The 21,470-nt window shown below is 35.7% G+C and overlaps 2 protein-coding genes across 11 annotated transcripts in view; one reads left to right on the top strand and one right to left on the bottom strand.

Moving 5' to 3' along the window:
* Window positions 1-6,478, top strand: part of PGRMC2 (progesterone receptor membrane component 2) — a 61,001-nt gene extending 54,523 nt beyond the window's left edge. The window contains exon 3 of the mRNA XM_082389784.1: window positions 6,171-6,478. Within this exon, the coding sequence (XP_082245910.1) occupies window positions 6,171-6,178 (8 nt within the window). The 3' untranslated portion in view covers window positions 6,179-6,478. The remainder of the gene's footprint in view (window positions 1-6,170) is intronic.
* The window catches only part of LARP1B (La ribonucleoprotein 1B), a 130,935-nt gene continuing 110,964 nt past the window's right edge, over window positions 1,500-21,470 (bottom strand). For 9 of the 10 annotated variants that reach the window (XM_082389755.1, XM_082389756.1, XM_082389757.1 and 6 more), the window contains 5 exons: window positions 10,870-11,018; window positions 10,384-10,528; window positions 5,423-5,532; window positions 4,554-4,681; window positions 1,500-2,775 (listed from right to left, as the gene is read on the bottom strand). In XM_082389755.1, the coding sequence (XP_082245881.1) occupies window positions 2,530-2,775; window positions 4,554-4,681; window positions 5,423-5,532; window positions 10,384-10,528; window positions 10,870-11,018 (778 nt within the window). In that variant the 3' untranslated portion in view covers window positions 1,500-2,529. Of the gene's footprint in view, window positions 2,776-4,553; window positions 4,682-5,422; window positions 5,533-10,383; window positions 10,529-10,869; window positions 11,019-21,470 lie in introns of those variants that run through there. The other variant, XR_014243880.1, reaches the window with a different exon arrangement.

Here is a 21,470-nt window from a genome sequence, read left to right as displayed (position 1 = left end):
ATTTCAATACTGTCATTCTATAAGAGCCAGACACCAAAAAGAAAATAATAAATTTAGTGTATTAAACTAGCTGCTTCTTGCCAATACAAGAAAACATATAAGCTAAATAAAAATGGATGTAAGTTTAACACTGAAACTTCATTCACAACATATTGGGTGGGCCAAAAAGTGCCTTCGGTTTTTTAAGTAAAAATAAAAGACACATTTTTCATTTTCACCAAGAACTTTATTGAACAACGTATTCACCTTTCTGTTCCACAACCTTCTGCCATTTTTCAGGCAACTTCGTAATTCCATCTTCCCAAAACTTTTTATCTTTTTGAGCAAAGAACTGTTCCAGGTGCCTTTTGCAGTCTTCCAGGGAATTGGAATTTTTTCCATTAAGAGAATTTTGTAAAGACTGAAATGGAAATCCGAAGGTGCAATGTCTGGTGAATATGGCGGATGGATCAGAACTTCCCAGCCAAGCTGTAACGATTTTTGCCTGGTCATCAAAGAGACACGCAGCCTTGCGTTATCCTGATGGAAGATTATGTATTTTCTGTTGACTAATTCTGTACACTTTTCATCGAGTGCTGCTTTCAGTTGGTCTAATTGGGAGCAGTACTTGTTGGAATTAATCGTTTGGTTTTCCGGAAGGAGCTCATAATAGAGGACTCCCTTCCAATCCCACCATATAAACAACATCACCTTCTTTGGATGAAGACTGGCCTTTGGTGTAGCTGGTGGTTGTGCATTTCTCTTGCCCCAAGATCTTTTCCATTCCACATTGTTGTACAGTAACCACTTTTCATCACCCGTCACAATTTGTTTTAAAAACGGAACATTTTCATTACGTTTCAGTAGAGACTCACATGAGGAAATACGGTCAAGACGGTTTTTTTCACTTCACCTATGTGGAACCCAAACATCAAAGCGATTCACATAACCAAGCTGGTGCAGATGATTTTCAACGCTTGATTTGGATATTTTGAGTATGTCAGCTATCTTCCTCATGGTATAATGTTGATTGTCCTCAATTATTTTTTCGGTTTGATCCCTATCAACTTAAACTGGTCTACCCAACCGTGGAGCATTATCCAGTAAGAAATCTCCAGCATGAAACTTCACAAACCACTTTTGACATATTTGATCAGTCACAGCACGTTCTTCACACACTGCACAAATCTTTTTGTGTGTTTCAGTTGCATTTTTACCTTTCTTGAAATAATAAAGCATAATATGCTAAAAATATTGCTTTTTTTCTTCCATCTTCAATATTAAAATGGCTACACAAAACTTCACCAATTTTGGTAAGTCTTTTTTTAAATGCACGCTGATCTGACAGCTGTCACATACAATCTAACAAAATTGTTTCAAATAAAGTTAAAGACATCTTACAGAAAAAAAATGAACGAAACTTTTGGCCCACCCACTACAGTGGTCTTCTACTAGCAGAATTTGAAAATTACGGCTTTTCAGCTGTATTCTAAACAAAAATAATTAAAAATCAATTCAAATAATTTAGAATAAGTGCTTTATTTTAATTCCCACAAAAACTGAAACTATCATTTACATCGGTTGCAACAGCAATAAAAATTAGAAGTCAATTCATTTCTTGCAAACACTTTTTATAAGCATAAAACAAAGTAAAGGACACAAAAAGTTACTCCTTTTAAACTGAAGATAATCTGACTACTTGTGACATACACACCTGCAGATGTACAAACAGCAAATGCATTCAAAACAGTGCAAGATTTAACTAATTTAGGACAGTATTCCAACCAATCCCAACTCAGTTTTCAATTACTTGTGCAGGTTTATAGAGTCACAAAAAGTAAATCTCTTCTAATATGTAACTGGCTGATGCCAATTCAGAACACTCCATACCAACACAACAATAACTATGGAAATCATGAGGCATGACTAGCGGGGAAAAAAGCAAAACCCAACATCCAAAGTGCATATACTTCAATATAACTGCAATATATTTCTACTTCTGTAAAAAAAAAAAAAAAAATAGTTTTCTTTAAACTATAAATCTAAAAGAAAAGCAAATGTATCATTTCACATTCTTTTTCTGAATTTAAAAAACATATACATAATTGTCCTTTGTTTTTGGTAAGTTCAAATATGAATTGACAGTGGGGTTATTGGATTCTTTAAGAAAGCTCTATAGAATAGATGACTATAACATACTATATCTTCTTTAAGAAGTATGAGCTGAAATGTTAGGCATTCCTCGTGTTGTTTTTGTATATATTTAAGGAATGCTGTTCTTATAAACAATGGCTTTGAAAAAGAAATATATTATTTCAAATATATATTTGAGACCAAAATATATTACTAGAGGATCTCTATAAAAGGTTACCAAAATTATACTTATTCGTGAAATCAGGGAAAACGTTTTTAGAATTTATCTTCCTAGAAAAAAATGCTACCATTTTTCTTCCAATGCTACCAATTTATCACAATTAAACATCAGAAGATTTCCCCCAATAATTACTGATGTAAATGTTGATTTCAAGGGCAAACAACTTTCATCAGAGTCTATTTCTCAGGCAGTTCACCATGTGTTGAGACTGAGGCAGCACTGTTCTGGTGTGAATTGTCATTGGACTGCTGTGAAGTATTCCTTCTGGGAGAGTTTGTTGGGACCCGAAGCCGATTGGCAGGTGTAGGCTTAGCAGCACTCGGTGACTTTGTAGAGGAATTAGATGGAAGTCTGTGACGATTACTCTCCTCACCAGAAGTAGATGAATGTCTTTTTCTTTCAAATTCCTCACCTATAGGGGGCTGCAAATTATGAAAGACAACATAGTGATGATTTTACTATTTTTTCCTCCCTTCAAAATCTAAGGCCAGACTTTTCTAACAGAGGGAAACTATGCCGGCATTTCAGTAGATTTTATTAGTATAATGAAAACTTAACAGCAATTTAAGGTATTAAACTTAAATTTCCTCCTTATCAGTCAATTCTTTCATTCAACATGTTTATTAAGCTACTGTGTTTTAGGGCTTGAACTAAATAGTAGGGCATAAGCATAAGGCTGGGTTCGTTGTCTCTGGGAAAATGTTTCAGAGAGGCTATTTTCCTTCTTTATGCAACTTCTGTCAGTTGCAAAGCATTTATAACTCTAACCCCTTCCTTCTCCAAACTTCCACAGTATTTAAAAGCAGAGGTCTGAATTCTTGGCTTCTGTTCAGATAGGGCAAAAATCACTAGTATTATAAAGCAGGGACATCTTGTGACAGAACTGGCTGGACCACTCCAGAAACATAGCTTTTTTTTTTTTTTTTTTAATTTTTGGCCATGCTGCAAGGCATGAGGGATCTTGGTTCCCTGACCAGGGATCGAATCCATGCCCCTTGCATTGGGAAATGCGTAGTCTTAACCACTGGACTGCCAGGGAAGTCTGAAACACAGCTCTTTAATTCCAGAGATGGAGGCACTTCTATTAATTCCATCCTTGGGCTATCAAATCTATTTACACAAAACTACAAAAGACAAACTAATTATAATACTAAGCAGAGATGAACCTAGCCTTCCTTTCACCTCTCTCTTTTCTGCTCTTTTTGATTCTTCTTTCCTTATTTCTCTCTTCTCTTCTTTCTCCTTTTCAACTTATTATGCTCATCCCCTTCTTTTTTTAAAATGTTTTCCTTTTCCTCTTGAAATCAAATTGTCTAAAGCCTATTCTCCTGTCTCTACACATGCACATAACATTCTTGCCCTAATTTTATTACGTGGGGAACCATAAATCCATGTTATATGAGCACGTGTTATGGAAACTATAGGATACAAGTACATAAAAAGTGAAAAATTTAAAAACTGTTAGTGAGGGGACTTCCCTGGTGGTCCAGTGGTAAAGAATCTACCTTAAATGCAGGGGATGTGGGTTCAATTTCTGGTCAGGGAACTAAGATCTCACGTGCCGTGGGGCAACTAAGCCCACACACCACAACTCCTGAGCTCATGCGCCTCAACTAGAGAGCCTGCGTGCTGCAGACTACAGAGCCCACATGCTCTGGAACCCGCGCACCACAACTACAGAGTCCACGGGCCCTAGAGCCTGCACGACACAACTAAAGAAGAGAAAACCCACATGCCACAACTAGAGAGAAGCCCGTGTGCCACAACGAATATCCCGTGTGCCACGACTAAGACCCGGCACAGCCAAAAATAAATAAAATAAAATAAATAATAAAGAAATCGTTAAAAAAATATATAAATAAATAAATAAAAACTGCTAGTGAGAAATGAGTAACATATCCACATAAAAGTTACTAAAACCATAAAATGTTTATCATGCATATCAAAATTAAAGTGAACTGACCATTGCTCCATGGTTATGTAAGATATTAACATTTAGGGACTCTGGGTAAACAGAATATATGGGAATTCTCTATACTACTTTTGCACCTCTTTTAAAGTTTGATTTCAAAACTGGAAAGTTAAATTTTCAATATTAAATTTAAAAAATAAAAATTATAAAATTAAACTTAAGAAAGTCACTGATAGCTCAAGCATAAGAGTAATAAAAATAATACAGGGGAAAGGACTTAAAACTTACGTCAACACGGAAGTCTTCCAACTTCTTAAAGCTACAGAGGTATTCCTGAAGTTTGGGGTCAATAGAATGTGTCTTAGATTGAGAATATTTTAGATAAGCCCAAAACTTTTCTAATCCATACAGCTGACCTAATAACAAAGAAGAACATACATGATAAAATATATAGAATCTTTAAAAAATGATTCATATTGGATATGATCCTACCAGCATTAAACCATGTCTTCTATATACACTTTATCTAGATCTTGAAGATAAGACATTGTAATGAATAATGGCAGCTAACATTTATTGAGCATTTGCCATGTAACAGGTATTATTTAAGTGGTTTATTGTATATTAAACTAATTTGAACTATATACAACCCTATAATATAGGTGCTCTTGGGTATATTACTGATGAGTAAACTGAGGCTAACAAGGTTTTTGGAGTTTTTTTTGTTTGTTTGTTTTTCTAACAAGGTTAAGTAACTTACCCATGGCCACAGAGCTACAAAGTAGGGGAAATGGGATTCAGACTTAGGTATCTAGCCCAGAGTCTGCACTGTTACTGTGCTATTCCACCTTTCCAAGCACACTTGCTCATGTTGCATAGAATTTTCATGTAATGGAACATCAGTGAGTAGTCATGTGTGTCAAATGAATAAAGACAAAATACAAATCCATAAAGGAAACACTTCGGAGTGGCTATTTTCCAACATCTCACAAGTAAGACCTTCATACTATACGGTGCTCTATCCTTCATCACAAACCATAACAGTGGCCTGAAAGTCTTAAATAGTCTGCCCTAAAAAAACAGTTACAAACTCCCTATTTATTGACAGACTCAGATTTACAATTTCCAAATAGAATAAGGTTATTGTTTTGTTTTACCAGATTCGTAGTCTTTTTTGGTTTCTTCTTGGAAATCCTTAAAAATTTCTTGTCTGAATTTTTTTTCCAGTCCATAACTATAAAACCTGAACAGACATTCTAATCCATACCTGTGGGAAGAAAATAAAAAGTTTATAATAAAATTTTTCCTATGACAATGCAAATAGTCATATTTAACAGCACTGATACAGGAAAACATGACACAAATAATCTCAAACAAAAGTGTTCAAATGTATGTAATTTTTAGTATGAAGATTTTTAGCTGAAGTGGTAATTAGTAATCCACAGCTGGCTTTGCTATTTTTGTTGACTCAGGCATAGCATCTCACGGAGGTATACTGGGAATATGCAAAATAAGAGGCAGCCCTTGGACAACTACACTATGGCTTATTTGAACAGACAGAGGATCTCTCCCTGGTATTTCTGAAGAACTCCCTGGTATTTTTCCCTGGTATTTCAAAAGAGTGACAGATTGGCAATGTTTTAGATTTTTTCCCAAACCAAGGCTTATAATGGTGTGTTAGTACATGGTATTAAATACTCTTGAACATAATCTCTAGGAAGATAAAGACCATACTCTTGGGCCATAGACCCTAGGTGTGGTTGACCCATTCAACTATAAAGGGACAAACCTAATTAAATGTCTCCTAAGAGAGTCTTCCTGCTTATAAAGTATATTAAATAAAAGATATTTTGCCAAAAGAATTGTATCACTGCATAAATCAGAAAAATTTGTTTCTTCTTACAGCTACCTAAAGAACCTGAGACAAGTTTTGGACAGTGGATCAAGAAATTACATGGGCTCAACCTTCAACTAATGGTGATGAGCAGAACCCATGAGAGTGGACATGGACAAGGTCAATGGACATGGACAAGGTCAATGGTCAGTAAAGGGACCATCTAGCTTATTCAAATAAAACATGTCGCAATTTAGAAAATTCCTCATTTAGAATCCTTAAGTCATTCTGGGTGCCTCAGTGGAGGAGAGGCTGTATTTCTTCATTCCTGGTATCATAATACTGCCCAGCCATTATTCACAGGAAGAAGGGTGTGTGTGTGTGTGTGTGTGTGTGTGTGTGTGTGTGTGTGTGTGTGCGCGCGTATGCATGCATATGTCCTTTGTAACCAGCTTATTTACAAGATAGAGAGTGACGGTCTCTCTGAAAGAATAAACAGGTTTCTTGGTAAGACGGCAAGAGGAATGCAGGACTACCAACCATACACTAACCTGAGCCCTTTCCTTTGGTAGCCATAAGTGACACTATTCCTTGAGCTTGTATGACTGAGGCTAAGGGGACTGAGTACTAAAGAAACACCAGTTCAGAATGACAAACCTGTCTTAATACTCCTCTTATGGGATCATATTATATTGATACCAGTGGTTCTCAACCTTGACTACATATGTGAACCATCTAGGAAGCTTTTAAAAAGTGCTGATGCCCAGGCTCCACTCCAAACCAGTGAAATCATAACCCCTGGGGGTGAAGCCTAGGCTTCTTTCTTTCCTTCTGGAAAGGAGGATTGAGAAATTTTAGGTTTTATCAAGTAAATGACATTTTAGAGGAATGTTAGGATTCTTAGATTTTTGGTAAAGGCCAACTGACTACTACAATATCTGAATTTCTAGTCTTATTTTTTAGCAAACTAATTCCAAAGATCAAAAATATAACATTAATAATACAATCCAAATATGCAGCATAAATGCTGGAGTAAAGAGCAGGGGCAAATGACCAGTCTCTCAGTTGTCATTTACTCACTAACCAATCACTGTGAGACAGCTTAGATGAGTAGAAAACAAAAAGGCTGAGAACCAGAAAGAACTACATTTGAATTCTAGGCTTATAATCATCTCTCTAAAAATGGGGATAATAATATCCTACTTTTCAATAATAGATAATATTCGTAAAGCACTTAGACCAGAGCTGGCACATTGCAGATATGTATGTAATTAATGTTACTTCTCTCCTTTCTTCTTGAAACCATCCTACTGCTAATGTTAGTCAATGGATATATTCAGTACTGATCTTCTTCCTAATAAAAGTAACCATTTATTGAGCACTTACTATGTGTCAGATAGTATGTTAAGCTATTATAAACATACACAGAATACCATAGGAACAAAGAAGAGGAACTCCCAATCTAGACTTGGGTAGAAATGGGATCAGAAAAGTTATAGAAAGTCCTGAGGAACAAACAGAAATTGTTTGCATAAATAGCAAAATATGCTGAGATTAATTATAACAAATGCTTTCAAACTTTTCTAAGTCCAATAGTAAGAAAAATATTTTACCTTGTGACCAAGTCAACACAACACTCACATATATACGTGTGTGCATAAAAACATATGTTTTATAAATAATTAAATTTGTATTTATGTATGAATTGTAAAACATATTAACCTTACTATGTTCAGTGCAGTCTGATATTTTCTATTTTTTTAAGTAAGTCAGAACCAGTAAATTGATTTCACAACCCACTAACGGGTAGCAAAGCACAGTTTGAATGAGAACATCTAGATCAGCCACTATGAAGAACAGTTTGGAGGTTCCTTAGAAAAATAAAAATAGAACTACCATATGATCCAGCAATCCCACTCCTGAGCATGTATCTGGAAAAAATTACAATTTGAAAATATACATGCACCCCAACGTTCAGAGCAGCACTACTTACAATAACCAAGACATGGAAGCAACCTAAATGTCCATCGACAGATGAATGAATAAAGAAGATGTGGTACATATATACAATGGAATGCTACTCAACCATAAAAAAAGAATGAAATAATGCCATTTGCAGCAACATGGATGGACCTAGAGATTGTCATACGAAGTAAGTCAAAGACAAGTATCATATAGATATCACTTATATGTGGACTCTAAAAAGATGATACAAATGAACTTATTTACAAAACAGAAACAGACTCACAGACTTTGAAAACAAACTTATGGTTTGTTTTCCAAAGGGGAAAGGTTAGGGGAGGGATAAATTAGGAGGTTGGGATTAACATATACACACTACCGTAGATAAAACAGATAATTAACAAGGACCTACTAGCACCGGGAACTCTACTCAACCTATATGGGGAAAGAATCTGAAAAAGAATGGATTATATGTATATGTATAACTGAATCACTTTGCTGTACACCTGAAACTAACACAACATTGTAAATCAACTATACCCCTACATAAAATAAAAAATTTTTAAAGAAAGAAATGGCAAATATTGCCTTCAGTGCCAACTCTGATAAACTGGCAGTAGCTATCAAAGCTGTGATAAGAAAGACTATAAATCTGAATTCAAGAATAATATTAAACAATGCTGGGATTGATTTAAAGATGTCAGTAATGGACAGAGAAGAGGGAAAAAGAGGTACACATGCCATTTATCTATCATTCCTGAACAAGATCAAGATTCTAGATGAAAACTAAATGGGCTTTGTTTTTACACAAGTCAGTGCAAATGTAAATGTTTTTTCAAAGAAATTTATTTGCATATCTTGTATTCCTCTTGAAGATCACAATATTGACTAACAATAGATTCTTATTTGAGCTTTACAAGAGGAATCCATTTTTAGAACCTGAAGAAGGGTAAATTTAGGTAAATACTGAGTGGAAAGTTATCTTTTTTCTTCTTCCATCTCATCTCCTTTCCTCCCTTTTCCCAAGAATGAATAGCTTAGCTTGCATGAATCCATTTCATGTTCCTTCTCATCCTCTTGGCCTGTTCTCAACTCAGCCCTATTGGCACAAACTTCCCCTGAACATTTCTCATGGAAGCAAGATCTAACCTAGACAAAAAGAAGAGTTAGCAAAGCAGAGGGAGGATGAAGAGAAGAATAAGCAGAGGTAAGAATATGTACAGATGTCTAGAGGCTAGAGAGCTCGGTTCATTTGGAGAACATGTAGTTCAGTACCACGGTTGCCTAGAGGACTACAGTTGACCCTTGAACAACGTGCAGGTTAGGAGCGCCAACCCTCCCACAGTTAAAAATCTGAGTATAACTTAAAAGTTGGCCCTCTGTATACACGGTTCCTCCATATCCACAGATTCAATCAACCATGGATTATGTAGTACTGTAGTATTTACTATTGAAAAAAATCTGCATATAAGTGGACCCATTCAGTTCAAACTGGTATTGTTGAACAGTCAACTGTAGTAGGAAAAAATGAGACTGAACAGGTGCGTCAGGATGTATCATGAGAGACCTTATTTTTTCTTGTCTCAAGGAATCTTAACTGATTTGGCTCTAAGCATGTAACAATTTGGGGACATATATGCACATCCAAGGGAAATCTGTAATGGTAGGGGCAAGTGAGAGAAAAATCTGTCTTTCAAATTACATTTGGCCTTTGTACCAGCCCCTAACATGGTTCCAAACATGATACCCACAAACTTGTGTAGTCCCCTCCTACATTATACCAGGGTTGGTCTGTGTGAACACTATAATATGGCAGAAGTGATGTCACTTTCAAGTGTAGGTTAAGTAAGACACCGAAGCGTTCATCTTGGAAGTTCTCCCCCTTTCTTAGATCATTCACTCTGGGTGAAGTCACATTGTGAAATGCCCTATGGAGAGACCTATGTGCCAAGGTACTGAAGCCTCCTGCCAATATCCAAGTGAATGAGCTTGAAGAAGATCCTCTAGCCTGAGTCAAGTCTTCAGAGACTGCAGCCCTGTCCAATACCTTGACTGCAATCCTATGAGAGAACTGAACCAGAGCCACCCAGCTAAGCTGTTTCTGGAGTCTTGACCCTTAGAAACTATGAACTAATAAATGTTTGTTGTTTTAAGCTTCTGCGTTCTGGGGTAATTTGCTATGCAGCAATAGAAAACTAACACAGTCCTTCTCCCAGTTATCACGTGGTACTTTCACAGTTCAAAATCAGGCTACTTCCGTACTAGTTTTTAGTATTTTTAAAAAATTCCCTCCAAGTGTAAAAATATGAGAAAATATTTGACCTGTAATTTTCTTTTGCATCTTCCCAAGCAAGTTGTCTAAATTCCTCATACATTGTTTTATTGAAGTGATCTCTGAGGAAAAAGGACCAGAAACGAAAGAGGGTATTCATTTCTTGGGACTGGCCAATTCCCAAGTGTTTTCTCTCTGGAAAAAGTCAAAACAGCAGACGTTTTACATAACGTAAAATAAAGAAAGCTGAAACATATTAATACCCAATTGGGTTTCTTTTAAACAAAGAACAAATAATCCATTTTCTGACTCACTGCTCAAATTTAAGCATTTGTCAACAGTAACAAGAATATAGTAAGTTTTATTTCCTAATGTGTCTAAGCTACAAAATACATGAATAAAGAATATATATAAACACATTTACTTAAGGCAATTATAACAAAAGACTATTTTAACCTGATATTAAATGTCACAATTTGAATTTTTTAGAATTATGTTTTAATTTTAAAGATAGCTATATAAAGGAAGGCTCTTACCACTTAGGCATCTTCTACGATACTTGTGGTACACTTGTTGGGTAAAGCCATTTTCCTTCAAAAGTTCATGAGAAGGGTGCTGGAACTTTGGGAATGAATGAGGAGTACATACTAGCGGTGCACCTTCTGAAGGCGAAGCATTTGAACTGCTGTTTGAGGAAGGGGAAAAAAGCCTTCAAACTGAAATATCAAGAACCAAGTGTTTAAACCACTTTGTACTACTTGTTTACTGGGAGTCTGAGCAGTGGAAAAGGCACTAGTCCCCAAAACTCTCCTAAACTAATGATACACAGATCTACATATGAATTGCTATCTATGTTCAACACATGGGTAAATTCAGAACTTGATAAAGGACATGGTCATAAATTCTCAAACTAAAACAATAAGTAGAAGCAGATAACTGACTAGCTAGCTTACTCTTCTCCTCCAGATCCATTATTAATTTAGTTTATATTTGTTTTTTTCTTATAGTACTGGGGAAATTTTCAATTTTCATGAGTAATTAGGTTAATGATATAAATTGAATAAGTGGATAAAATCTGGCACAAAGGCAATATTTTCATTATCCTAAAGACATACCTGTAATTCTGTAAATCAATTTCACTTCTGAAATTTCGCCTATATCTATCTTTTCCTTTTCATCTTCACTCTGTTATTCAAATTGAGGTTTTCCTCCTCTTTCACTTGAACTAATTGGTCTCCTTGTTTTTTCAATCTCCCTCCTCTATACTGCCACCAAAATGATCTTCCTAAGACTGCTCTAAATCAGTGGTTCTCAATGTGTGGTCTGTAGATGCTTGGAGGGGTTCCCAAGAACCTTCCAGAAAGTTTGCAAGGTCAAAACTATTTTGACAACAATACTTAGACATTATTTGCCCTCTTCACTGTGTTTACATTTGTACTGATAGTACTAAACAATGGTGTATAAAACTGCTGATGCAAACTGAGGCAGTGGTACCAAACTTTACTTACTAGTGATTATATTGTTCACTGCTATGTACTTGAAAAAAAGTTTTAATGCCAGTTTCACCTTAAGAGTTCCTTGATGAAGCAAAAAAAAAAAAATTAACTTTATGAAATCTCAACACTTGAGTACATCTCATTATGTGTGACAAAATGGGACAGAAGCTTTAGTTTTGCAAAATGAGAACATTCTGGAGATATTTCACAACAACGTGAATATACTTAACACTACTGAACTGTACTCCTAAAAATGGTTAAGATGGTGAATATTCATGCTATGTGTTTTTTATAACAATTAGGGGGAGAAAAGCACTTTGGCAGCATATCAATATATGATGGCTGTTGTTATGGACTAAATGTTTGTTGAATTCCTAACCCCCAATGTGACGGTACTAGGACATAAATAAGTCATGACAGTAGAGCTCTCATGAGTGGGATAAGTGCCCTTATGAGAGGAGACACAAGAGAGCTTCCTTCTTCTCTCTCTGCTCTCTGCCATGTGAGGATACAACAAGATGGCCATCTGCAAACTAGGAAGCAGGCCCTCACCAGATATGGGATCTGTTGGCACCTTAATCTTGGATCTGTGAGAAATAATTGTTTGTTGTTTAAGCTCCCCAGCCTATGGCATATTTGTTACAGCAGTACTAACTACAACAGTTGTCTTAAAGCACTCATGCGATAAAATTGTGAGCTGAACTGTTTTTTTCATGGAATACCATTTTTAATTAGAAGACTAGCCAACAAATTATGGTTATTCAGGCTTTGTTTTGTGTCAGACATTTCCTTGAAGATGAACAAAATGAGTCTGTAACGTTCAGGAAAAATTCGAGCTTTCATGCAAAAATAAGAATTTTGGAAACTCTGTATTTGTCACCATGAGCCTAGTAATTCCCACTCATACCTAAACACTTATCTAATGAAATCAGTGCTGGGTTATTTTTTAGGAGTTTGTGTGTGTTGTAAAATATATATGATATTTGTAATTTTAGCCATTCTTAAGTGTACTACTCATCAGCATTAAATATTCACAATGTTATATAACTCTTACCACTACCTCTACCAAAACCTTCTTTATCATCCCCAACAAAAACTCTATCCATTAAATAATGAATAACTCTTTCCCTTTCCCTGCAGTCCCCAGTAACCTCTATTTTACTTTGTCTTTGACTATTCTAGGTACCTCATATAAGTGGAAGCATACTATATTCATCCTTCTCAGTCTGCCTTATATCACTAAGCATGTTCTCAAGGTCCATCCATGTTGAAGCTGAAATCAAAATTTCATTCTTTTATATGGCTGAATCATATTCCATTGTATGTATATACCTACTATGTTTATCTAGTCATCGCTGATGGACTCTAGTGTTGTTTCCACCTTCTGGCTATTATGAATAATGCTGCTATAAACATGGCATAAAAATATCTGTTCAACTCCCTCTTTTCAATTCTTTTGGATATATACCTAGGAGTCAAATAGCTGGGTCATGTGTTAGTTCTATGTTTTACCATTTTGAGAAAATGCCAAACTGTTTTCCACAATGGCTGCAGCATTTTATATTTCCAAGAGCAATGCACAGGGTTCTAATTTCTCCACATCCACACAAACATCTGTTTTCAGTTTTTTTTATTATACATATCTGTATTAGTCAGCTCAGCTGCCAAAACAAGATACCACAGACTGGATGGCTTACACAATAGAAATTTATGTTCTCACAGTTCTAGAGGCTAGAAGTCCAAGATCATAGTGCCAGCAGTGTTGGTTTCTGGGGAGGCCTCTCTTCTTGGCTTACAGAGAACCACCTTCTCATTGTGTCCTCACATGGCCTTTCCTCTGTCTACACGCAGAAAGAGAGAGATCTCTGGTGTCTCTTCCTCTTCTTACAAGGTCAGATTAGGGCCCCATCGTTATGGTTTCATTTAACCTTAATTATCTCCTTAAAGGCCCTATCTCAAATACAGTCAAGCAGGGGGGTTAGGGTTTCAGCATATAATTTCAGAGAGACAATTCAGTCCATAACACCATCCTAATGGGTATGAAGAGGTATCTCATTGTGGTTTTTGATTTGCATTTCTCTAATGATTAATGATATTGCACACATTTTCATGGGTTTATTGGCCACTTGTATATCTTCTCTGGAGAAATTCTATTCAAATCCTTTCCCAATTTTTGAATTGGGTTTTTTGGGAGACTTCTGTATATTTGGAATATTAACCCCTTATCGGATATATAATTTGCAAGTATTTTCTCCTATTCAGTAGGTTGTCTCTTCACTCTGATAGTTTCCTTGATACACAAAAGTTCGTAATTACGACGAAGTAAAATTTATCAATTTTTCTCTTTTATTGTCTGTGTTTTTGGTGTCATGCTCAAGAAACCACTGTCAAATCTAGGGTCATAAAGATGTTCCCCTACATTTTCTTCTAAGAGTTTTATAGTTTTAGCTCTTAAGTTTAGATCTTTGATCCATTTTAATTTTTTGGTATCTGGTATAAAGTATGGATCCCATCCTTTCACACACTGGATATCCAGTTTTCCCGGCACCATCTGTTAAAAAGATGACCCTCTCCTTCACTGAACAGTCTCAGCACCCTTGTAGAAAATAAACTGACCATATATGACAGAGTTTATTTCTAGACTCTCTATTCCATTGGTCTATACGTCTGTCCTTATGCCAAGACCATACTGTTTTAATTATTGTAGCCTTGTAGTAACTTTCAAAGTTGGGAAGTGTTGGTCCTCCAGTTTTAGTCTTCTTTTTAAGGTCATTTGGGCTTTTCAGGGCTCCTTGCAATTCCATGTAAATTTGAGGATCAGCTTTTCCATTTTTGTGAAAAAGGCTACTGGAATTTTTGTAGGGATTGTGTTGAATCTATAGATCACTTTGGATTGTAATAATGTCTTAACAATGTTAAGTCTTCCTATCCATGAAAATGGATTGTCTTTCCATTTATTTAGGTCTCCTATAATTTTTTCAGCAATGTGTTTTGCAGTTTTCAGTGTATAAGTCTTTCACCTCCTTGGTTAGATTTATTCCTAAGTATTTAATTTTTAGATGCTAATGTAAATAGAATTGCTTTCTTAATTTCCTTTTCAAATCGTTCAATGCTGCATATAGAAACACAACTGATTTATGTGTATTTTGTACAGTGCAACTTTGCCTAATTTGTTTATTAGCTTCAGTTTCTTTCTTGTTGATTCTTTGGAATTTTCTATTTATGGAATCATATTATTTGTGACTAGAGATAGATTTACCTCTTCCTTTCATATTTGATGTCTTTTCTTTCATTTTCTTCTCTATTAGTTCCGGCTAGGACTTCCAGCACAACAGTGAATACCAATGGCAAAAGCGTGTATCCCTGTCTTGTTCCTGATCTTAGGGGGACAGCTTTCAGTCTTTCACCATTGAGTATAATGCCAGCCATGGGTTTCTCATAAATGCTTTTTTCATGTGAGGAATTTTCCCTCTAGTCCTAGTTTTCTAAGAGGTTTTAATCATAAAAGGATGTTGGATTTTGTCCTTTTCTATGTCAATTGATATGATTATGTAGTTTTTCCCTTAGTTCTATTAATATGATGTATAATGTTGATTTTCTTGTATTGAACCACTCTTGTACTACTGGGATAAATCCCGCTTGCCATGGTGAATAATCCTTTTATTATGCTATTGGATTTCATTTGCTAATATTTTGTTGAGGACATATGCATCTATATTCATAAGGATACTGGCATATAATTTTATTTTCTTGTGATATCTTTATCTGGTTTTGGTATTAGGGTAATGCAGGCCTCAGAGAATAAGTATTCCCTTCTCTTCAATTTTTTGAAGGAGTCTGAAGAGAGTTAGTGTTAATTCTTCTTCAACTATTTGGTAGAACTTACTAGTGAAGCAATTTGGCCCAGAACTTTCTTTGTTAGGGATTTTTGATTCCTGATTTGATCTCTTTACTTCTTACAGGTGGGTCGAATCTTTTATTTCTTATTGAATCAGTTTAGGTAATTTATATGTTTCAAGGAATTTATGCATTCCTTCTAGGTTACCTAATTTGTTGATGTATAGTAATTTGTTCATAGTATTCTCTTAGAATCCCTTCTATCTCTATAAGGTCAGTAGTAATGTCTCCATTTTCATTTCTGATTTTAGTTACTTGTATCTTCTTTTTTCCCCTTGGCAGTCTAGCTAAAGAAAGGCTTGTCAGTTTGTTGATCTTCTTAAAGAACCAACTTTTGATTTCACTGATTTTCTCTACTGTTTTACTCTTCTCTATATTGTTTATTTTTACTCTAATCTTTAATATTTCTTTCCTTTTGCTATTTTTGTTTTTAGTTTGCTCTTCCTTTTTGATTTCCTTATGGTAAAATGTTAGGCTACTGATTTGTGATTTCTCTTCTTTTTAAATGTGATTTCTCTTCTTTTCTCTTTTTTTCTCTTCTTTTTACATCTATAATTTTCCTGCACCCCATAAGATGTGGTATGCTGTTTCCACTTTCATTCATCTCTAAGTACAGTCATCCCTCAGTATTCATGGAGGATTGGTTACAGAACCCTTCATGGATGCGAAACCCATGGATATGGAGGGCCAACTGTATTTTCTAATTTCCATTGCAATTTCTTCTTTGACCCATGGGGTACTTAAGAATGTGTTGTTTAATTTCCACATATTTGTGAATTTTCGTTTTCCTTCTGTTAGGGATTTCTAACATCATCCCACTGTGGTCAGAGAAGATACCTTGTGTGACATTTCTTTTAAAATCTATTGAAACTTCTGTTACGGCCTAACATTGGTCTATTGTGGAGAATGTCCCACGTGTACTTATGCATTTGTATTCTTCTATTGCTGGGTGAAATATTCTATAAATGTCTGTTAGGTCTAATTGGCTTATTATGTTGCTCAAGTCCTCTATTTTGTTAATCATCTTATGTTGAGTTGATCTATGCATTATTGAAATCAGGGTATTGAAATCTCCAACTATTCTTGTAGAACTATTTATTTCTCCTCTCAATTCTGTCAATTTTTGCTTCATATAACTCCCGAGGGGCTGTTATTAGTTACATAAATGTTTATAATGAAACTTCTATTAATATATAATGTCCTTACCTCTTGTAATCTTTTTGGATTTAAAGTGTATTTTGTTTGATATTAAAATAGCCACCCCAGCTCTCTTAAATTTGCATCTTTTCACTTTCAATCTATTTGTGTCTTTGAATCTAACATGAGTCTCTTGTAGACAGTATATAGTTGGATCATGTTTTTAATCCATTCTGCCAATCTCTGCCTTCTGATTGGAAAATGCAATCTATTCATATTTAAAGTACTTACCGGTAAGGAAGGACCTGCCATTTTGTTATTAGTTTTCTATATGCCTTATAGATTTGCTGTCCCTCCTTTCCTCTCTTATTGCCTAACTTTTGTGTTGTTTCTTTTCCTTTTGAATAAAATATTTTGATCCCTTCTCATTTCCTTTTACATATATTCTATAGATATTTTCTTTGTGGTTATCATGAGGATTACATTAACAAAAACTCTGCTCTTATACACCTCTGTTCCCCACTTTCTGTTACTGATGTCATAAATTACATCTTTATACACTATATACCCAACAACATAGATTAGTAATTTTTTAATGCATTTGTCTTTTAAATAACATACAAAGTAAAAAATGGAGTTACAAATTAAATTACAACAAAACTCTTACCAAAGTTCTTTCTTTCTTCAGATGGCTTCATGTTACTGTCTAGTGTCCATTCATTTCAAACTGAGGACTATCTTTAGCATTTCTTGTTGGGCAGATCTAGTGGTAATGAACTCTTTCAGATTTTTTTTTTTTTTTTTTGGTATAAAGACTTTATCTTTTAGAGGAGTATTAGGGTTACGGCAAATTGCGTGAAAGGTATAGAGAGCTCCCTCATACCATCTGCATGCCTTGTTCCCCACACAACAGCCTCCCCCACTATCAACATCCAGCACATCTCCCATCAGAGTGGTACATTTGTTACAACTGACAAACCCACACTGACACATCATAATCACCCAAAGTCCATAGCTACATTAGCGTTCTCTCTTGGTGTTGGACATTCTACGGGTTTGGACAAATGTAAAACGAGATGTAGCCATCATTATAGTATCATACACAGTATTTTCACCTCCCGAAAAATCCTGTGTTCCACCTGTTCATCTCTCCCTCCCCTCAACCCCTAGAAACAACAACTGGTCTTTTTATCACCTCCATAGTTTTCCTTTTCCAGAATGTCGAATAGTTGGAATTTTACACTGTGTAGCCTTTTCAGATTGGATCCCTTCACTTAGTAATGTGCATTTAAGGTTCCTCCATGTCTCTTCATGGTTTGATAGCTCATTTCTTTTTTCCACTGAATAATAGTCCATTGTCTGAATATACCACAGTTTATCCATTTGCCTACTGAAGGATGTTCTGGCTGCTTCCAAGTTTTTGCAATTATGAATAAAGCTGCTTTAAACATCCATGAGCAGGTTTTTGAGTGGACATAAGTTTTCAGCTCCTTTGGGTAAGTACCAAGGAGGGCGACTGCTAGATTGTATGGTAAGAGTATGTTTAGTTTTGTAAGAAACTTCCAAACTGTCTTCCAAGGTGGCTGTACCATTTTGCATTCCTACCATCAATGAATGAGAGCTCCTGTTACTCCACATTCTCACCAGCATTTATTAGTGTTGCCAGTGTTCTGGATTTTCGCCATTCTAATAGGTATGTAGTAGAATCTCACCATTGTCTTACTTTGCAATTCCCTGCTGATAAATATGATGTGGACTATCTTCATGTGCTTATTTGCCATTTATATATCTTCTCTGGTGAAGTGTCTGTTCGTCTTTGGCCCATTTTCTAATCAGGTTTGTTGTTGTTGTTGAGTTTTAAGAGTTCCTTGTATATTTTGGATAATAGTCCTTTATCAGATATGTCTTTTGTAAATACTTTCTGCCATTCTGGGGCTTGTCTTTCCATCCTCTTGACAGTGTCGCTCACAGAGCAAAAGTTTTTCATTTTAATGAAGTCCAGCTTATTGATTTCTTCCTTCTCAAATTTTGCTTTTGGTGTCATATCTAAAAAGTCACCACCCAATCCAAGATCAGGTAGATTTTCTCCTGTTATCTTCTAGGAGTTTTATAGTTTTGTGTTTTACGTTTAGGTCTGTGATCCATTTTGGGTTATCTTTTGTGAAGGGTGTAAGATCTATGTCTAGACTTAATCTTTGCATGTGAATGTCCAACTGTGCCAGCACCATTAGTTAAAAAGATTATCTTTGCTCCTTTATCAAAGACCATTTGACTATATTTATGTGGATCTATTTCTGGGCTCTCCATTCTGTTCCATTCATCTATTTGTCTATTTTTCCACCAACACCACACTGTCTTGATCACTGTAGCTTTACAGTGAAGGCAGGTAGTATCAATTTTCTAACTTAGTTCTTCTCCTTAAAAATTATGTTGGCTATTCTGATAAAAAGGAACAAAACTGGGTTATTTGTGGATGGACCTAGAGTCTGTCATACAGAGTGAAGTAAGCCAGAAAGAGAAAAACAAATATCATATATTAATGCATATATGTGGAATCTAGAAAAAATGGTACAGATGAACCTATTTGCAGGGCAGGAATAGAGACACAGACATAGAGAACGGACAGGTGGACACAGGGCGGGAAGGGGAGGGTGGGACGAACTGGGAGATTAGGATTGACATATATACACTACCATGTGTAAAATAGATAGCGGGAACATGCTATAAAGCATAGGAAGCTCAGCCCAGTGCTCTGTGATGACCTAGATGTGTGGGATGGGGGGGTGGGAGGGAGGTCCAAGAGGGAGGGGATATAGGTATACATACAGCTGATTCACTTCATTGTACAGCAGAAACTATCACAACATTGTAAAGCAATTATACTCCAATTTTAAAAAATAAATAAACAAAGGGAAAAATTAAAAAATTTTTTTTTAAATTATGTTGGCTATTCTGGGTTTTTTGCTTCTCCATATAAATTTAAGAATCATTTTGTTAATATCCACAAAATAACTTCCTGGGATTTTTTATTGGAATTGTATGGAATATGTAGATCAAGTTGGGATGAACTGACATCTTGACAATATTGCGTCTTCTATCCATGAACATGGAGTGTATCTCCATTTATTTAGTTTTTTTATTCCTTTCATCAGAGAGTTTTGCAGTTTTCCTCATACAGATCTTGTACATATTTCGTTAGATTTATACCTATTTCTTTTGGGGGGGGTGATAATGTAAATAGTATTTTGTTCTTTTTAAACATTTATTTATTTATTTATTTATTTTTGGCTGCTTTGGGTCTTCATTGCTGCGCGCGGGCTTTCTCTAGTTGCGGCAAGCAGGTGCTACTCTGTTGCGGTGCGTGGGCTTCTCATTGCAGTGGCTTCTCTTTGTTGCAGAGCATGGGCTCTAGGGGCGCAGGCTTCAGTAGTTGTGGCACACGGGCTCAGTAGTTGTGGCATGCAGGCTCAGTAGCTATGGCTCACAGGCTCTAGAGCACAGGCTCAGTAGTTGTGGCACACAGGCTTAGTTGCTCCGTGGCATGTGGGATCTTCCCGGACCAGGGCTTGAACCTGTGTCCTCTGCATTGGCAGGAAGATTCTTAACCACTGTGCCACCAGGGAAGTCCAACAGTAGTTTGCTTAATTAATTTCAAATTCTACTAGTTCATTGTTGTTACACAGGGAAGTGATTGACTTTTGTATATTAACCATATATCCTGCAACCTTGATGTAATTGCTTATTAGTTCCAGGAGTTTTTGTTAATTATTTATGACTTTTTACATATACAATCATGTCATCTGTGAACAAAGACAGTTTTATTTCTTCTTTCTAATTCAATATGTCTTTTGTTTCCTTTTCTTTTCCCTCAGGCTTTGTTTATCTCTGAATGTCTCCCTCAATTTTGAAGGGCAGTTTTGTCAGATAAGGAATTCTCAGTGGATGGGGTTTTTTCCCCCCAGCACTTTGAATATATCAGTCTACTGACTTCTGGCCTCTGAGAAACTGCCTGATACATTTACTAAGGACCTCTTGTATGTGATGAGTCTCTTCTCTCCTGCTGCTTTCAGGATTCTCTCTTTGTCTTTGGTTTTCAACAGTTTGATTAGTGTCTTAATGTGAGTCTCTTTGGGTTTATCCTACTTCAAGTTCATTAAGCTTATTAGATTTGTAGATTCATGTATTTCATCAAATTGGGAGCCACTATTCTTTCAAATATTCTTCCTGCCCCCTTTTTCCTCTTTTCCTTCTGAGATTCCCACAATGTGTGTATTGGGCTAGTTCATGTGTCCTACAGATCCCTTAGACACTGCTAGTTTTTTCTTCTTTCTTTCTATTCCTCAGACTTGATAATTCAAATTGTTCCATCTTTAAGTCTACTGATTCTTTCCTCTTTCTTCTGTTTGATGAAATCTGCTTTTGAGCCTTCTGGTGTATTTTTCATTTTAGTTATTATATTTTCAGCTCCAGAATTCCTTTCTGGTTCCTTTGTATAATTTCTATCTCTATTGATAATCTTGTTTTCTTCATACATTGTTTTGCTATCTTTGTCTATATCTTCCTTTATTTACCTCTTTGAGTATCCTTAAAACAGCTGTTTTAAAGAC

Source organism: Balaenoptera borealis (assembly GCF_965194805.1).
Source record: "Balaenoptera borealis genome assembly, chromosome: 4".
NCBI classification, from domain to species: Eukaryota; Metazoa; Chordata; class Mammalia; order Artiodactyla; family Balaenopteridae; genus Balaenoptera; species Balaenoptera borealis.
Note: the sequence above shows the minus strand (reverse complement) of the source record. Positions and strands in the feature narration are given on the sequence as shown.